We start from the raw sequence: 19,200 nt of genomic DNA, 5'->3' as shown, positions 1-19,200 counted from the left end.
ATCAACTTAATACTAGGTAAGTCCATTCAAAAGCCTGACAGCGGCAGGGAAGAAGCTGTTCTTGTGTCGGTTAGTACGTGACCTCAGACTTTTGTATCTTTTTCCCGATGGAAGAAGTTGGAAGGGAGAATGTCTGGGGTGCGTGGGGTCCTTAATTATATTGGCTGCTTTTCTGAGGCAGGGGGAAGTGTAGACAGAGTCAATGGTTGGAAGGCTGGTTTGCATGATGGATTGGGCTACATTCACGATCTTTAGTAGTTCCTTGCAGTTTTGGTAGGGCAGGAGCCAGAAAGAATGCTTAATTTTACCCAACTAGTGCCAATGCTACGAGAAAATAAAACTACTAGATGATGTGTGAAGGTAGCCCTCAGGTAGTTCTATTTATATCCCTCCTTTATTATGTCAGCTATGGCCCAGTCAGTCATGCTCCTGCCCCTTGTTTGGAGATTGTGAATTCAAGTCCTGCTCAGACACTTGAGTACAAATTTGGGCAGACATATTAGTGCAAAACTGATGGAATACTGCACTGTTTGTGAGAAGTTATTTTTCAGAATAGATGATTTGTTAAATTGAGTCTTTATCTGTCTTAATATGTGGAGTTAAAAGATTCCATGGCAGCATTTCAAAGAAGAGCAAGGGAGTTCTCTGTGTCATAGCCAACACTAACTAGTCAGCCAACGTCAGTTAAAAATACTATGATGCAGGAATGTTTCAGTAGCAGAAAGTAAAGGTCAGTAATGAATGGCTGCTTTTCAGTTGTGTTTCTGAAGGATCAGTTTTGGGCCCATTACCCTGCAATTTTTATGAACAGTCTAGAGTTGGATGTAGAGAGCAGCATAATAAGATTTGAAGATGATAGACACTTGACAATGTAGCAGACTGTGACGAGAATTGTTGCAGATTTCAGAACTGTAAAATGGGCCAAAACCATGACAACTTGATACCAATGCAGAAAATTCTGAACCGGTATACTTTGGGAGGACAAGCGTGGAAAGACTGTAGACTAAGGAGCGTAGAATATTAAAATGAAGAGATTATATTTGAACTTTCTAAATCGGTGGTTAGTCCTCTGAGTGTATCGTGGGCAATTCTGGATACCATACTTCAGAAAAAATATGAAAACCTTCTAAATGGTGTGGAGGTGGTTTGTCAGGAAGTTACTGGTGATGAGGGACTGGAGTTATAAGGCAAAGGTGGAAGAATGGGGATTATTTGCTTTACAGGAGAGGAGGTTAAGAGGTGACTTAGTTGGGTTTTCAAGATGATGAGATGTTCCTATGGGAAAAATAAAGCTGTTCCTCTGGTTAAAAAACCAGAGGTCATAGATTTAAAATATTTGGAAAAAGATCAAGAGGGAAGAAGATGAGAAATATTTTCACTTCACTGTCAAAACACTCTACAATGGTAGTAAAAGCTGATCTTGTGCATAAATTTGAAAGAGCGTTGGCCTGGCATTTTAAGATGAGGAAATTGCATGGACAAAAAGTGGAGACACGGCAAAGCATGACAGTTCTTTCAAAGAACCAGCACAGGTTCAATGGGCTGAATGGCCTTTCATTTGCTGCAAGTTTCTGCAGGATTATTGCAGTACTGTTTGTGGAAATTTGCTATAAATGGATAGGCTGTCATGTTTCCCACATTACGACAGTGACCAGACCTCATCAATACTTTATTGTCTGCACAGACCTTTGGACCATTCTGAGGTAATGAGAAGTGCTATATAAAATGCAAATCTATCTCCTTTTCCCTTTTCCCGTAAGGAAACACCTAGCTTTTACTTGTGCTCGTATATACCCACATCTTTCCACTTTATGACACTCTACACAGTGTCCACGCGTCTATTCTTTGCCTTCTGCTTCCAAAATAAGGTCCGTTTCTTAGAAGAAATGCTGGCAAATTATTGTTTGCTGCCCTGCTCTTCAGCTTCTTGATTTGAATTGGTATTTATGAACAGTGCAAGTTTGAAAGTAATGCACAGATAGTTGACATGTCTAATGCTGGTCCTCAGATGTTCTGTTTACTGGTATCTGTGTCAGTCCATTTCTGTTGTACATTGTCTGTGATTCCTCAGGACAAGATTGAACTACATAAATTATTCTTTCACCAATGGTATAATAATAGAATTGGGTTGCGCTTTTGTGAATAAATTAGTTCTACATATTTACATGGAGGTTGTTAAAATCCACTTGATCATATCTGAGTTCAGTTTATGCTATTGTCTGCTTTGTGTCCCAAATAATACAATTAATGCAAAGTCTGAGCTGTGTTCTTGTTAGTAATAATTCCCGCCTGCAGGTCAGCGCAAGAAACGATTTTATCATTCACTGACTAGCAGTGTGTAGGCTAAATTAAAAGCAAATACTGTGGATGCTGGAAATGTGAAATAAAAACAGAAAATGCTGGAAAAAGCTCAGGCCTGGCAGCGTCTGAAGAAGAGTCATACGGACTTGAAACATAACTCTGTTTCTCTCCCCACAGATACTGCCATGATCTGCTGAGCTTTCTCAGCATTTTCTGTGTTTGGGCTATACTGGTTGGGATTTGTTCTGATTTTATTACTGTAGTATTTATTACCGTTTATATAGGTGTTTGGAAAGTGTTATGTTCTGCTTTAACCCATCTGACAAATTTCTTTGTTTCCGTCAAATTCTAGGCTTAAGTTCAGGTTTCTTCAAGTTTATTTATTCGTCACAAGTAGGCTTATATTAACACTAAAAATCCTCTAGTTGCACTCTGCGGTGCCTGTTCGGTACATTGAAGGAGAATTTAGCATGGCCAATGCACCTAACTAACACATCTTTTGAACTGTGGGAGGAAACTGGAGCACCCAGAGGAAACCCACGCAGACACTGGGAGAACGTGCAAATTCCATACAGATAGTGACCCACGGCGGGAATCGAAACCAGGTCCGTGGCGCTATGAGGCAGCAGTGCTAATTACTGTGCCACCATGCTGCCCCATGGAACTTGATGATCCACTAATAACCTGTTACTGTTTTTGACCCCTCTTGTTGGCTGCAGTAACATTTGTGCACTAAAGTGAACCATAGAAAATAGTGTAAAATTAGTGAATACTAAAATGGTACAAGTAGAAACAGTATTTTGTGCATAACTTTCAAAAGATTTTTAGCACTCACTGCTGATGATACAAATGTAATTTGAACAGTGCGTTCTAATCCCTTTCGAAAGTATTCCAGTATGGCATAACTGACTATTCACAAAAGGCATTAACTTCATGTGTCAGGTTGAATCAAGATAAAAATGTTACATACCCTTCACAAATTAGTCATGTCGTATATTACCTTTTATGAGGATGGCATTCTAGAAAGGTACTTATACTGCAGATAAACAAGGCAAAGGTGTTTTAGTAGTTCATTTCATTTTCAGATTCGAGTTGACCTGTTTGTGACATTAGCCCTCTTTCAGAGTTCTGAGATCTTCTGTACCTTCAAATGTGTTTTAAAGGATTGGTGTTGACACAAATCATTTTCTTTTTGTGTCAGTAATTGAGGCACTCAACCCTCCTTTAACTGTGATGCTGCTTGGATGAATACAAATCAATATTTATATATTTTTGTCGTGTGCCCGATTAGCTTTGATTGACAGTTTTTTCATTTGCCTTTATGTTTGAAAGTAAGACCATTAATTGAAAAGCTAGCGTGTAATCGGGTTGAGTCCAGTATTGGTACATAATGAATTTCAAAGGAATGTTGATTGGTTTATAGAAATAAAAAGCCAGGGACCTTTAAAGGTGTTTGCAATATGCAGTTATGTTTAGACACATTGTTCTGATCAACTTGTATTAAAGTGCTTAAAGGATACTGTGACCAGAATAAATGGTCATAATGGTACAACAGAAAATTACTGTTGTATAGTACCAGTGGTTCAGCAATATTGAGTACATACATGTTGTACAACAGGGAATAGAGGAGTATGCTGGTTGTTTGTGCCGTTTTTTGATATAAGAGTATTCTATTTCCAGGAATTGTTTTAACTCCCTCCTTTTAAAGCATGCCCTTCCAATAATGCTGTCTCTGATGCCTTTAATCTGAATGCAAAACAAGAATTCAGTGGTCTGAAGAATGGCAAAACTGGATTCTTTCTGCTACTTGTGTGGAAATGAGCACTCCAAATGCTTTAGCCTCCATTCTTAAAATGCATGCAAGAATTCAGAAGCTGTGCCATATTCCAGAATCTGAAGTAGCCAGCATAATACAGAACGCTGGAGTCAATTCCCTTATCAACAATCATGTTTCTTGCTTTTATTAGGAAATGTGAACTTAATTATGCTTATCCTTCCATAACCTCTGTCATGTATTTCAACATGAAACATTTGTTATGACTTAACTGGGCACCAAATCTGTATGTCATAAATTTTGTTGATTAAGCACATGCTAATTGTTAAACTCTGCACTGTTTACCACAGTTCATTGTTGGGGCTATTTTTAAAACCTGCAACACCTTTTAGTATAATTGGGCTGACAGCCAAGCTGCTGAATAAAAGGCAACACATGAGGTATCCTCATCTTTCATAGTCCAGTTCTAGAATGTTAGTGCACAAAAACATCAAATCTATGCTGTTGTTTTCCACATGCTCTTTAAGAGTTGGATTGAATGATTTTCTGTGCTGTATTATTCTATTAGCCATCTAATCCCAATCCTTCTACTTGTTCTTGGAACTTTAATGTTATGAATTTTACCCTTCGACAAATAACTTATGTGTTTTGCTTCATAGAATCCCTACACTGTAGAAGGAGGCCATTCGGCCCATCAAGTCTGCACCAACCACAATTCCACACAGGTCCTATCCCTATAACTTCATGTATTTACCCTAGGTAGTCTCCCTGACACCGAGGAGCAATTTAACATGGCCAATCCACCTAATTCGCACACCTTCCTGATTGTGGGAGGAATTTGGAGCACCTGGAGGAAACCCACGCAAACATGGGGAGAACATGCAGACTCCACACAGATAATTTCCCAAGCTGGGAATCGAACCTGGGTCCCTGGCACTGTGAGGCAGCAGTGCTAACCACTGTGCCACCTCAGATAATTCTGCTTCCTAACTAAGTTTAACCTAGCTTTCACTTGAAGACTTTTTTTAAGCTACACTAAATTACTGTCATCATTCCCTTGCTTTTCTATTTACTGGGTTTGTATAAAGATGTGATGTGGAGATGCTGGTGTTGGACTGGGGTAAACACACCAAGAGGTCTCTCAACACCAGGTTAAAGTCCGACTAGTTTATTTGATAGTAAACCCACAAGCTTTCAGAAACACTGTGCCTTCGTCAGGTATGCCAAAGGAATAGCATTTCCGAAAGCTTGTGGGTTTACTATCAAATAAACTGGTTGGACTTTAACCTGGTGTTGTGAGACTTCTTACTTTGTATAAAGACCTCAGAATCCAACGCCATTTCTTACTACTTTGCCACCTCACCAGTAATCCTGCATTGTAAAATATGTAAATCTGCATTTTTAGATTTTTGTATTGGTCTCCTGCATTGAGAATTTTACCATTTTAACTTGTATTTCCAGTCTCCGTTCTTCAACCCAAATTGCACCTCTTTATAAATATATTCACTGATTAAATTGGTTACGTAAATGCCCAGTCTCTGAAGAGTTTATGCCTTCTAGCATTGTAATGCATTCTTCATCACAGATTGTTGGATTCCCTGATTAAGCATCAGTTGCCAATGTTGATACACCCTCTAAGCTTACTATACATACCCCAGTAATGTTCAATCTCAAGTACAATTCGACCCCCGACTTTCATGTTGAAATTCTGCTGCAGTAAAGTACATGCTTTAAGTTGGTAATCAAGGGCTGTCTTCTCTAATTGGAGAATTATTAGGGCTTCATTACAAGAGTATAAAAAAACGTTTACACTGGGTGTTGGGGGGGGAAATTGGGAGAGTCCGTGTATTTACTTTGCAAGCTTGGAAATAAATTTGTTTTAAGGTACTGAATCTGGCTTCAGATTCGTTCTTTACTCAACATACAAATATTGAAATTAGTAACTTTTGGCCAACAAAATAATCTCTTTTTCAGAGATCTTAACTTTTGGCCACAAATCCCAAACTCTTTGTACTTACCACCCACTCACTAATGAAGTCAAACTTACCCTGGGACAAACCTACTGATGTCCCTGAACTTGGGCCAACTGATGCTGTGGACAAAGACATTCAAGCTCTTGAATTATTGTACAATAAATCTCCTGTAAAGTACTGTACCAAGTTACCACAAACTTACACCAGGCATCAAACTTGTTGTACACAAAGTAACTAACCTCTGATCTACTCCATTATACACACAACTATTCAAAGGGTATCAAAATTTCACAAAATATCCAAACTCACGACTTAGAGATATTACACATGGTGAGATGAACTGATTATCATCCCTCCTGATGGGCTTTGTTCCGATGTCTCTGAGTCACATATTCGATCTTGTTGCTTCTCCTACTGTGATTGATCCCGGGTTACTGCTGCTGATGTCTCTTTGTCTCTTCTTCTTATAGAGATCCTGCTGGCACTGATCATGTTTCCAGCCACATACTCTCAAGACAGGCACTAATTAATCACTCGATTATGAATACTGAGAGTCAAGCCTCTGTCAGTTTCCTCGGGGAACATACGAACAGGAGTAGGGCCATTCAGCTCATTGAGCCTTTTCTGCCACTATCTGATCAGATCATGACTAATCTGTGACCTAACTCTTTTTAGCTGTCTTTGGTTTTTATCCCTTAATTTTTTTGTCAAGCAAAAGTATTGTCTATCTCGGATTTAAAGATAGCAACTGCCATTTGTGAGTGTTCCAAACCACACTCACCCTGTATGTTCAGAAGTGCTTCCTAACATCTGCCCTGAATGTTCTGGCCCTACTTTTTACACAATTCCCTCTAGTTCTAGAATTTCCAATCAGTGAAATAATTTATCTTAATCTCTCCTGTCTTTGCCTGTTAGTATCTTGAAGACTTTGATCAGATCACCCCTTAACTGTCTAGATTCGAGAGAAAATAGGGCTAATTTGTATAATCCCTCCTCATGTTTAAACCCCTGAAGTCCATGGATCATTCTTGTAAATCTATGCAGCACTCCCTCCAAGGCCAAGGTAGCACAGTGGTTAGCACTGCTGCCTCACAGCGCCAGGAACCCAGGTTCAATTCCTGGCTTGGGTCACTGTGTGGAGTTTGCACGTTCTCCCTGTGTCTGCATGGGTTTCCTCCGGGTGCTCTGATGTCCTCCCACAGTCTGAAAGACATGCTAGTCTTTCTTGGTGCTCAGCAGAAATTTATTCCGATGGTTAAAAAGGATCGTAGGAGGAGAGATAATCAGCCATGGATAACGAAGGAGGTAAAGGAGAGTATTAAATTAAAAACGGATGCGCTTAGAGTAGCTAAGGGTAGTGGGCGAGAAGAGGATTGGGAGATGTTTAAATATCAACAAAGAATGACGAAGAAGTTGATAAAGAAGGGTGGGATAAACTATGAAGCTGGGCTAGCGCTAAATATAAAAAAGGATAGTAAGAGTTTTTATAAATATATAAAAAGGAAGAGGCTGACTAGGGTGAACGTTGGACCCTTAGAGGATGAGGGGGGGACTTAGTGGTAGGGGATGGGGAAATGGCTGAGGCCTTGAATAACTTTTTTGTTTCCGTCTTCACGGAGGAGGACGTGAATAGTTTGCCGGGTGTTCGCAATGGAAAGATGGTAGGAATGGAGGGCCTGAATGACATTATTGTTACTAGAGAGGCAGTGCTTGACAGACTGGAGGGACTGATTGTGGACAAGTCCCCAGGACCGTATGGAATGCATCCAAGGGTTCTGAAAGAAATGGCGGAGGTGATAGTGGATGCCTTGATGATTATTTTCCAAACCTCGCTGGATTCCGGGGAAGTGCCGGAAGATTGGAAAACGGCTAATGTTACGCAGTTGTTTAAGAAGGGTAGCAGGCAAAAGGCAGGGAATTATAGGTCGGTTAGTTTAACGTCTGTTGTAGGTAAAATGCTCGTGATCAAGGAGAAAATAGCGAGGCGCCTTGAGGAGAATTGTTTGATAGAGCAGATGCAGCACGGTTTCGTTAAGGGGGAGTCGTGTCTGACGAATTTATTGGAGTTCTATGAGGATGTGTCTAGGGCGGTGGAAAGAGGAGAGCCGGTAGATGTGGTGTTTCTTGATTTTCAGAAGGCGTTTGATAAGGTGCCGCACAAGAGGTTATTACAGAAGGTTAGGGGACATGGAGTTGGGGGTAGGGTGTTAGCGTGGATAGGGGATTGGCTGTCAAATAGGAGGCAGAGAGTGGGGGTCAATGGGTGCTATTCGGATTGGCGGTTGGTGACTAGTGGAGTGCCCCAAGGATCGGTGCTGGGGCCTCAGCTATTTACCATTTATATAGATGATCTGGAGGAGGGAACCGAGTGTATGGTGTCGAAATTTGCTGATGACACCAAGATTGGTGGAACGGCAAATTGTGCGGAGGGTGTGGAAAGTCTGCAGAAGGATCTAGATAGGCTAGGCGAATGGGCCAGGAACTGGCAAATGGAATTTAATGTTGGCAAGTGTGAAGTTGTCCACTTTGGTAGGAATAATGGTAGGAAGGACTATTACTGCAGCATGCAGTGGTGCAGAGGGACCTCGGGGTCCTTGTGCATGAGTTGCAAAAACCCAGCCTGTAGGTGCAGCAGGTGGTCAGGAAGGCAAATGGGATGCTGGCCTTCATAGCGAGGGGGATTGAATATAAAAGTAGGGAGGTCTTGCTGCAACTGTACAGGGCACTGGTGAGGCCACAGCTGGAGTACTGTGTGCAGTTTTGGTCACTGCACTTACGCAAGGATATTTTGGCCTTGGAGGGAGTGCAGAGGAGGTTTACTAGGCTGATACCAGAGTTGAGGGGGTTGAACTATGAGGAGAGGCTGAATAAACTAGGCTTGTACTCATTAGAGTTTAGAAGAATGAGGGGAGATCTCATTGAGACATATAAGATGAATGGGATGGATAGGATAGAGGTGGAGAGGCTCTTCCTGCTCAGAAAGGACAGTAGGACTAGAGGGCACAGCCTCAAGATAAGGGGGGGCGGGGGGGCAGTTTAGAACGGAGTTGAGGAGGAACTTCTTCACTCAAAGGGTGGTGAACCTCTGGAATTCTCTGCCAGTTGAAGTGGTAGAGGCTGCCTCGCTAAATATATTTAAGACGCGGGTAGATAGGTTTTTGATAGGCAAGGGGATTAAGGGTTATGGGGAGAAGGCGGGAAAGTGGAACTGAGCCACGACAGATCAGCCATGATCTTATTGAATGGCGGGGCAGGCTCGAGGGGCTAGATGGCCTACTCCTGCTCCTATTTCTTATGTTCTTATGTCCTTATGTTCTTATGTAGGTGCCGAAACAGGGTGACTAGGGGAATTTCACAGTAACTTCATTGCAATGTTGATATAAGTCTTATTTATGACTAATAAATAAACTTTAACTTTTAACTTTACATATCCTTACTGAGCTGTGGTGCCCAGATTTGCTCACAGTACTCCAAGTGGGGTCGAACTGGTGTTTTGTATTGCTGCAGCATAACTTCTGCATCCTTGTACTCCAGTCCAAGCCATCTTGATTATTTTTTGCAACTGCTTGTGACATTTTAAAGACCTAAGCACCTGGGCCCTCCCCTCCCCCAAGTCTCTTTGTGCACGCCATCCAGAGAGTAACTTCATGCCATCTAGAAAGTATTCCAATCTATCCCTTTTCTGCCCAAAATGAATAACCTCACACTTGCTTAGATTGAAATTCATAGGCCACTGTTTTGCCCATTCACCTCAAATTCTCTCAAATCATTTAGTGGGAGTTGAGTGGGGCTGTGTGACATGGGTTTGCTGATCTGGTCCATAATGCAGCACATGGCAGAACAGTGAATGACAGGCCGCAACTTCAAAACTTTTTACCACAATCTGTACTTGTGTTAAATCCTGAGGTGATGGTCAGGTACAGAAGGGTAATGACAGTCAACATTGACAAAGATCAGAATCCTCTGCAAATTCTGCATTATTGTGTGTCAGGGCACTTTCTAGCCACGGCAGAGCAGGCTAATTGGGAATTTTCTGGTCATATGGGATTCCCTGTGCTACAAAATTCCAAAGATCTATGATAAAGACCAGTGCTGAAGCGATCAAAAGTTATTAGTCAAAGTTGGTTATATTTATGAGAGATGTGAAGCAACTGTATCTTTGAAAAATTAAAAAATTGTAAGATCCTTTTTGAACTGTACAAGGTAGGTCTAGCTACAGTGATTCAAACCTTGTACTAAAAAGAATGGATGAATGATGAACATGGAATACAGTAGTTAGCAAAATAGCTACTGAGAAGATTGAATATTTATCATTTTAACGATAGGGTGGCACGGTGGCATATTTGTTAGCACTGCTGTCTCACAGCGCCAGGGACATGGGTTTGATTCCCAGCTGGGGTCACTATGCAGAATCTGCACATTCTCCCAGTGTCTGTGTGAGTTTCCTCCAGGTATTCCAGTTTCCTCCCACAGTTCGGAAGATGTGCTGGCTAGATACATTGGCCATGCTAAATCCATCCTTAGTGTACCCGAACAGACGCCGGAGTGTGATGACTAGGGGATTTTCATAGTAATGTCATTGCAGTGTTAATGTAAGCCTACCTGTGACAGTAATAAATAAACTTTAAGAATGAATAGAAGAGGTAATTGTAATGGATAAGGAGCTGAATGGGAAGGAGGGCATGAAGATGCTTTGAGTTAGTGGAAAAGATTTGAGTAAGGTTCGATTATAACAATAATTTGTCTTAATAAAGCATATTTAACTTAATAAAATGTCCCAAGGCAACACACAAAATAACTTGAGACGAAAGCAGATATCCTTGAACATAGCTTTAGTGATAGACTATGAGATGTGCAGAGCATTTTTGAAATGTACAGAGCAATGACATATGATTCACAAAGCAATGAAGAGCAATGTTCCATGATGACCAAACCACATTCCTAACATATAATCGACTCGTTCAGTAAATTGTGGTTAATTTGGTCCTGATTTTTGGGAATTCAAAACAGTTGGCACTTTGGTTGTCTGATTATCCCACTGTTTGCTGTATTGCGCGGAGAAGAAAAAAAAGCTATTAAATACCACTGAGGTAAATAGTAGCCCCTTCTACTGAAAAGGAAGTGGGGGTAAAATAAGTAAGGCCTTCAAAAACATGTTGTACCTACTTTCTATTCCCATGTCTTCCTAAGATTAGTGCAATTTTATATGGTACAAAGCAACTGTAGTTGAAATTTTTTCAGCACATGAGAGGGAGAGAGTTTGGAGTTGATGTTGCCTTATCATTAGTTGCAAAATAGAAAGTGCAAATACTGATGACTAGAAATATCGAACCATCCAATTAGTGTGCAGTGGTTTCACAAAATGCCTCTTTTGATTAAGTATAAATTCCTCACTGCTATTTCAGTTTATGGCAGCTGAAGCTAAGTGCATTTATCCCTCGTGTTCCTGAAGGGGTAGCATGTGTATTTTGGTAACTCTATTTCAAACTTTGGCTGTTAACACCTAATGAAATTGAGCAGTTATTTATTGATAGTCAACCAGCTGGTGGCTATTTTTAATTAAGCGACTATGGAAATGTCATGTGAAGGAAGAATGTTAGTTTAGGATGCACTGTTAAGTACTCTTTTTGGATGAGGGGAGGTGGTAATTAATGAATGTGAAACTTCACAGCTCCTAAGCAGTGAGATTGGTTGCATAGCTCTGTAATGAATGGGCTTGTTCGGCCAAAATTGCTTTTTCCTATGACTTGCCCTTTTTAGTAAAATCTGGCACTCAATTTTGAGACCTTGAAATATTATATTTATATGAAAGAGATAGAATGACTGCTTTGTGAATGGAGGAGGTTAGGTTGTTACTGTTTAGATCTGAAGGCTACTGATTTAAAGTAGCTTCTGTGAAAGTTGTTTGGTGGAGTACACTAATGTGTTATTTTGTGGGTTATCTAAGCCAGACTGGTGTTAACTGTATCCCATATTGGAAATGGGACTAGAGAATAATGAAGCAGCTTATTTTCAGTTCCTTTGCATTTGTGAACCTATCTGTTCTCATAATTATTCAAATTATTTTTTTGAGAGTATTTTGGAAGTTTCTAATGCCTCGATCTGATTTTTAAAAAATACATCTTTTTATTTCAGGCAAATTGTATGAGACAGGGGGCTGTGACATGTCACTTGTGAACTTTGAAACTGCTGCAAGAAGGACATCAAACAACATATGGTATGTAACCAGGCTGGGAAAGAAAAATAATGAATCTCAGTTGGGATGCACTGTTGTTATCTCAGATTCTTTTAATACCTGCCCTGACCCATATTACTAAGTATTGTGCATACAGTCTGTCTGAGGAATCTTTGGCAACTTTTGTGGAGCCATCCTATCTTCTGAACCTCCCAATTAAATTAACAGTAGAGGATTTGTGATATTCTGCTTTGTACCCATCAGTGCTTGTGAAGTATTGTAGTTTTGTCAGGGAAGTCATTGTTTTCTGAGATGATAACATTGCCAATGAAAGGCGAGCAACTACAAAGCAAGTCACTGATGTTAGGTTTGTACGTATTATGCATGTATTGTTCCAACATGGCAACATATCTCGTGGTTGTCATTAATAAGTCTCTTGAGTCTTGTTTCCTGATCTCTCAGTTACATTGTGTTGTTGCTGTGAGTGTTATTGTTAGTGTTTTATCAGGCAGACGTTCTTCATAAGCTGCAGTTATTTTCAAGCTTGCAACCAACTTTATTGTTCAGATTCATTGTGTTATCTGAACCCTTGACAAATTATTGCTTTCTAATCTCTGCTAAGTTCTTAGGCGGCACGGTGGCACAGTGGTTAGCGCAGCTGCCTCAGCAGAAGGGACCCGGGTTCAATTCCCACCTTGGATCGCTGTCTATGTGGAGTTTGCATGTTCTCCCTGTGTCTGTGTGGGTTTCCTCCAGATGCTCCGGTTTTCCCCCTCAGTCCAAAGATGTGCAGCTTAGGTGCATTGGCCATGCTAAATTCTCCTTAGTGTATCTGACAGGTGCTGGAGTATGGCGACTAGGGAATTTTCACAGTAACTTCATTGCAATGTTAATGTTAGCCTACTTGAGACACTAATAAGTAAACATTAGTTTCATTCAAATCTGGAAAATACACCTCTTAAATATGTAATGGAAGTAGCCATGACACTTAATGCATTTGCATGGCATTCCTCCTTCTACTATTTTAATGGAGTCATTCATTCATTTATTTTAAACTCAATTAAGTTAGTGGGCTAAGTAATATCACGTAAGCATGTTAAGCATTTGAATGCTAATGTTGCACTCATAATTTCTGGGTTTGTATCTTTTACATCTCTACTATTTGATGGAAGGTAATTAATTTGTCTAGAGTTTACTCTTACTGCAGCTGGCCAGAATAACTCAACAGCAGTTTAATTTTGTTCTTGCTTGAAATGGAAGACTTAAAATCCTTTATCCAGGGTGAAAAAATAAATTCTGCTAGTATGCGAAACACATTGAAACTCTCGTACCCTGTGGTACGTATTTTATGACATAGATTTTGAGTGCTATCAGAGCAAGTAGATGAATGGCGATGAGGATTGGGATTTTCAGTTTCATGATTGCAGGAACGTGGGGAGACCATAAATGGGCCCAAATCTTCCAGTCTCTGGATTGCGAACGTATTTTCAAGTTTTAATTTCTGACTGACAATTCTTTTGTTCCCCTTCTGTGAATGCTTCCGCGTCCGAGTTAGAGTCAGAGACTTAAGACAGTCTCATTGTACTTTTTTTTAACTTTGTGGTACATGGGTATTGCTGGCCTGCCAGCATTTATTGCAATACCAGGTTAAAGTCCAATAAGTTTATTTGGTAGCACAAGCCACAAGCTTTCGGAGCGCTGCTCCTTCATCAGGTGAGTGGGAGTCATATTCACAAACAGGGCATATAAAGGCACAATCTCAGTAATAAATAAAGGTGAATATTAGAATGTAATGTGATGAATGCACGTGTGTCCAGCCCACTCCCACTCACCCACCCTCACACTACGGGCGGCACAGTAGCACTGTGGTTAGTACTGTTGCCTCACAGCGCCAGGGACCTGGGTTCAATTCCCGGCTTGGGTCACTGTCTGTGTGGAGTTTGCACGTTCTCCCTGTGTCTGTGTGGGTTTCCACCCACAGCCGGAAAGACGTGCTAGTTCAGTACGTTGACCCGAACAGGCGCCGAAATGTACTGACTAGGGGAATTTCGCAGTAACTTCTTTGCAGTGTTGATGTATTCCTTACTTGTGGCAAATAAATAAACTTTACAAGCACACTCAAAGTGGTGCCTGTTGGTGTGTGGATGAGGGTGAATGAGAATCCTGAGAGTGCGAGTACTCAGACTTATGTGTACACATTCTGCTTCCTCGCATGCACACCCCATGCGCACACACCGTCGCTCCCTCAAACACCCTCTTTCTCTTTTTGTCCCCTCTCTCCCTTCCTCTTTTGTCCCCTTCACATATTGTCTGTTTGCCCTGGCCTGTTGCCTGCCTGCTGCCCGCTCTATCTAGAGTTCACTATCTGCAGGAGTGCTAAAGCAGAAACCCTCAACACCTTTAAAATAAAACTTGAATATACAATTGAATTCTGTAGCTTACAGGATTATGGTCCTGCTTGAGAAGTGGAATTAGGCTGGTTAGCTCTTTTGCACCCAGCACAGACGCAGTATTGTAAACACTTATCAAATTATATTCATTGATATTGCCCTCTGCACTGTGTTAGTGATCAACTCAAAAAATCCAGCTAAATTTATAAAATACCTGTCATTCTAGCCAGATAGTAATACATATTTGGAGAGCCTAAAATTAAGGGGATATATTTATAAGAACAGTTGTAGGCCATTAAGGTGTTCAGCCCTGGTTCATCATTCAGTTAAGCTTGGATTAATTTGTATCTTAATTGCATGTACCTGCCTTTCCTCAATATACTGTGATGATATTGCAGCTGACATAAATCTCCATCTTGAAAATTTTAGCCATTGGAGCAACAATTGACCAATCAGCTGTTCAAACCTATTCTGTTATTGTAATAGATCATTACTGATCTGTATCTGTCTTTGTTCTATCTAGAGCTATCTTTGCATTTAATGTTTTTGTAATCTATTTTTCTCTACTTGGGTTAGTAAATCATGTTTGTTGATACAGTTTGAAGTTAAGTTTTGAGTTTCTAAGTACACAGCATTACTAGACATGATCGGAAAGTGAATTATTGCAGGTTATTTAACCATCTAAATTGGGTGGAATCACAGCTATGTCCAGCTCTTCACTTCACCCCACATTGACACCCTACACATTTGACAGCAGGAAAGTTAGATAGTGTTCAGGAACAGAACCTCCAGCTAATTTATTTTCTCCTTCAGGGCAGGGCAATTGCAGTACACCCCGGCTGAGACCGAGCAACTCGGCACCCACTGGCGATTGAACCTGGAAGCATTCCCGATAGTTTGTAAATCATTTGATATCGTGATGGGTAACTCGTTCTTAATTTGGAGGCGGAGGTCTGAACCCAAAGTAGCATAGGTGTACCTTTGAAACTCAGATGGACTGCATGACAGCAGAACAGATGGGTTGCTAATTTTTGCCTTCAGTTGAGATTTAGCAGAAAGGTGACAGGTCACATATGCTTGCCAGAGTTCAAGATCTGTCAGTGCAGTCACTCAAATGCAACAACAGTTGTGATGGGAAGCGATCCTAAACCAAGTCCTCACGTGCACTTGATTTTGTTTTTCGATGCTTGTGGAACATAGCCAGAAATCATGACTGGCAGGATTTGTCTGGAAGAAAATACCGGACAGAACAATAGTTTTTGTTTTGATGATGCTGTCCCTCAATTCAAGGTTAACCTATGTTATTTACAGCTTCCAGGCTGCCAAGCATTTCAGCTCTAAAACGTCAACATCGTCTTCCAAAGATTAACATCTTTCTCGCTTTCTCTCTCAGACATTCAAGCTATTTATAGAGGTTGTCTAAGATCTTAAAAAAAACATTGAAAGCAGCTAGACGCTGACTTATGATTCTCCCGCGTCAGTCACAAGACAAGTAAATTTTATCATTTTCACAAACTAATATGGTTTTATTTCATCCCTTGCAGGGACACAGATTCTCATCTATCAAGCTCTACCTCAGTTAGATTTTATCCACATGATCTAGTAAGTATTTGGCAAAATGCTGTGTCTGCTGAAAAAAAACACATGTTGAGGTTTTAGCCACTGTTGAAAGAGTATGGTTAGATTTTCTATAGCAATGGGAAATGTTGCAGAAACTTGCAATCTGCTCACTGTACGAGAAAGAAAAGACATACTACAAGTTTTCAGTCAGATCAAGACAATGGCACAGTGGATAGCACTGCTGCCTCGCAGCACCAAGGATCTGGGTTCAATTCCTGGCTCAGGTCACTGTTTGTGCAGTGTCTGCACATTCTCCCTGTGCCTGTGTGGGTTTCCTCTGGGTGCTCCGGTTTCCTCCCACAGGCTGGTTAGGTGCATTGGCCATGCTAAATTCTCCCTCGATGTACCTGAACAGGGGCTGGAGTGTGGCGACTAGGGGATTTTCACAGTACCTTCATTGCAGTGTCAGTGTAAGACTACTTGTGATGCAAATTTTTAAAAAATGAAAGGCATATTTTTATTTTAGTGGCATTTGTGACTTTTCCACTCAATTGATCCAAAGAGATTTTGGTCCATATCTTGCAGTCAGTGTCCGTTGATGCTGCCCACACAAATTTACCCAACTCTTTCATGACTTATCAGCTGGAACTTTCGATCTTGGCTGAAACATCACCAGGGAAGAAAGTCAGACGCAACAAACGATGGGGCACGTCCCTTTTTGCAACATTAGCTGTCAGATTCAGATAAACTTTAAGGTCTCAAGTCTTTCAATAAGTTGGTGAATTAGTGGATGCAGGGATGGTGAACGGGCAGTCGGTTCCAGTTGGGTGGGGATAGTTGGTTGGGGTGGCTGGTCAGGTTGTGGGAGGGGATAGTTGGGTCGGGTCAGTCGGAGTGGGTGTGTCAAGTCAGGGAGGTGATGGGGGAGTCAGCTGTGATGCTCAGTTGAGTTATGATAGCTAATTACCAACTTAGGCCAGGTATTAACCAGCTTGACATTTCCAGCACAGTTAAGTCCCAGTGCTCTGGCCCAAGTCTCTAACACCAAGCTCAGTGTCAGTGACTTTCATGGAGGCCCTGGGCAGTGTTTAAACATCCTGGATAATTTCAGTGATTATATGTGCATTTGGACTATGTATGTGCAGTTGAGAGATAGGATCTACAGGCATTTAGAGACGCAAGTACTGATTAGGAACAGTCAGCATGGCTTTGTGAGTGGAAAATCATGTCTCATAAATTTGATTGAGTTTTTTTGAAGGGGTAACCTAGAAGGTAGACGAAGGTAATGCAGTTGATGTCTGTGTGGACTTTAGCAAGGCCTTTGACAAGGTACCACATGGTAGGTTGTTGCATAAGGTTACATCTCACAGGATTCAGGGTGAGGTCTCTAAATGGGAAAAAATTGGCTTCTTGATGGAAGCCAGAGGGTGGTTGTAGAGAATTGTTTTTCAAACTGGAGGCCTACGACTAGTGGTGTGCCTCAGGGATCAGTGCTGTGTCCACTGTTATTTATCATTTATATTAATGATTTGGATGAGAATATATGAGGCATGGTTAGTAAGTTTGCAGATGACACTAAGATTGGCGGCGTAGTGGACAGTGAAGAAAGTTATCTCCAATTGCAACGGGATCTTGATCAATTCAGTGGGCTGATGAATGGCAGATGGAAGTTAATTTAGACAAATGAGTGGTGATGCATTTTGATAGATTGAACCAGGGCAAGACTTACTTAATAGTTAGGTGTTGGGGAGAGTTGCAGAATAAAGAGATCTAGGGGTACATATTCATAGCTCCTTGAAAGTGGAGTCACAGGTGGACAGAGTGGTGAAGAAGGCTTGGTTTCATCGGTCAGATCACTGAATACAGGAGTTGGAATGTCTTGTTGAAGTTGTATAAGATATTGGTAAGGCCACACTTGGAATACTGTGGGCAATTCTGGTCACCCTATTATAGAAAGTATATTATTAAACTAGAAAGAGTGCAGAAAAGATTTAGTAAGATGCTATCGGGACTTGATGGATTGAATTATAAGGAAAGGCTGGATAGATTGCGACTTTTTTCTCTAGGGCATAGGAGGCTGAGGGGTGATCTTATAGAAGTCTATAAAAGAATGAGGGGCATAAATCAAACGGATAGCCAATATCTTTTCCCAAAGGTAGGGGAGTCTAAAACTGGAGGGCATAGGTTTAAGGTGAGAGGGGAGAGACACAAAAGTGTCCTGAGAGGCAATTTTTTCACACATGCTGGTGAGTATCTGGAACAAGCTGCAAGAGGTAGTAGTAGAGGCAGGTACAATTTTGCCTGTTAAAAAACATTTAGATAGTTACAGGGGTACAATGGGTATAGAGCGATATGGGCCAAATGCAGGCAATTGTGATTAGCTCAGGGGTTTTTAAAAAAAGGGCAGCGTGGACAAGTTGGGCCGAAGGGCTTGTTTCCACGCTATAAACCTCTATGACTCTATGACTGTTGCTGTGTCAGGGCTTTGGCCCAAATCTTCCAGTATCTGGTTTGTCATTGTGTGTCAGAATTGCTTGCAGAGTGTGTATTTGGATACGCAGTAATCTTGGCTCACTTAATAGGTGGTATCTATAAAATAACAATGTCATGTGTCTGAGAGCTTAAATTTACATTGTTTCTTGTTTTTGATTACCGTCTGTTACAATGGAGAGACCGTATTATTGAGACAGAGCCCCACTGGAATATGGAACAGTGTTAAAGCCAAGTCTTGACTCTAGACCCAATTAAGGTCTCTGACTATTATATACAACTTGTGTGTTCTGGTTAACAGTTGCCTCTCTCACCGGATCTAATGTAATTCTACATTATATTTGATTTGATTTTATTATTGTCATGTGTATTAGTATACAGTGTAAAGTATTGTTTCTTGCATGCTACACAAAGCATGCTGCGCATAGGGAAGGAAAGGAGAGAGTGTAGAATGTGGTGTTACAGTCATAGCTAAGGTGTAAAGAAAGATTAATGCAAGGTAGATCCATTCAGAAGTCTGATGGCAGCAGGGAAGAA

The 19,200-nt window shown here is 40.9% G+C and overlaps 1 protein-coding gene across 3 annotated transcripts in view; it reads left to right on the top strand.

The window, feature by feature from the left end:
- Positions 1-19,200, top strand: part of pcnx1 (pecanex 1) — a 264,945-nt gene that overhangs the window by 153,626 nt on the left and 92,119 nt on the right. For all 3 annotated transcript variants that reach the window (XM_080203059.1, XM_080203058.1, XM_080203057.1), the window contains 2 exons: positions 12,184-12,265; positions 16,158-16,215. In XM_080203059.1, coding sequence (XP_080059185.1) covers positions 12,184-12,265; positions 16,158-16,215 — 140 coding nt within the window. The remainder of the gene's footprint in view (positions 1-12,183; positions 12,266-16,157; positions 16,216-19,200) is intronic.

Source organism: Carcharhinus amblyrhynchos, chromosome 14 (genome assembly GCF_965287045.1).
Source record: "Carcharhinus amblyrhynchos chromosome 14, sCarAmb.v2.hapA, whole genome shotgun sequence".
Taxonomy (NCBI): Eukaryota; Metazoa; Chordata; class Chondrichthyes; order Carcharhiniformes; family Carcharhinidae; genus Carcharhinus; species Carcharhinus amblyrhynchos.
The sequence above is the reverse complement of the archived record's forward strand: the minus strand, read 5'-3'. Positions and strand labels throughout refer to the sequence as shown.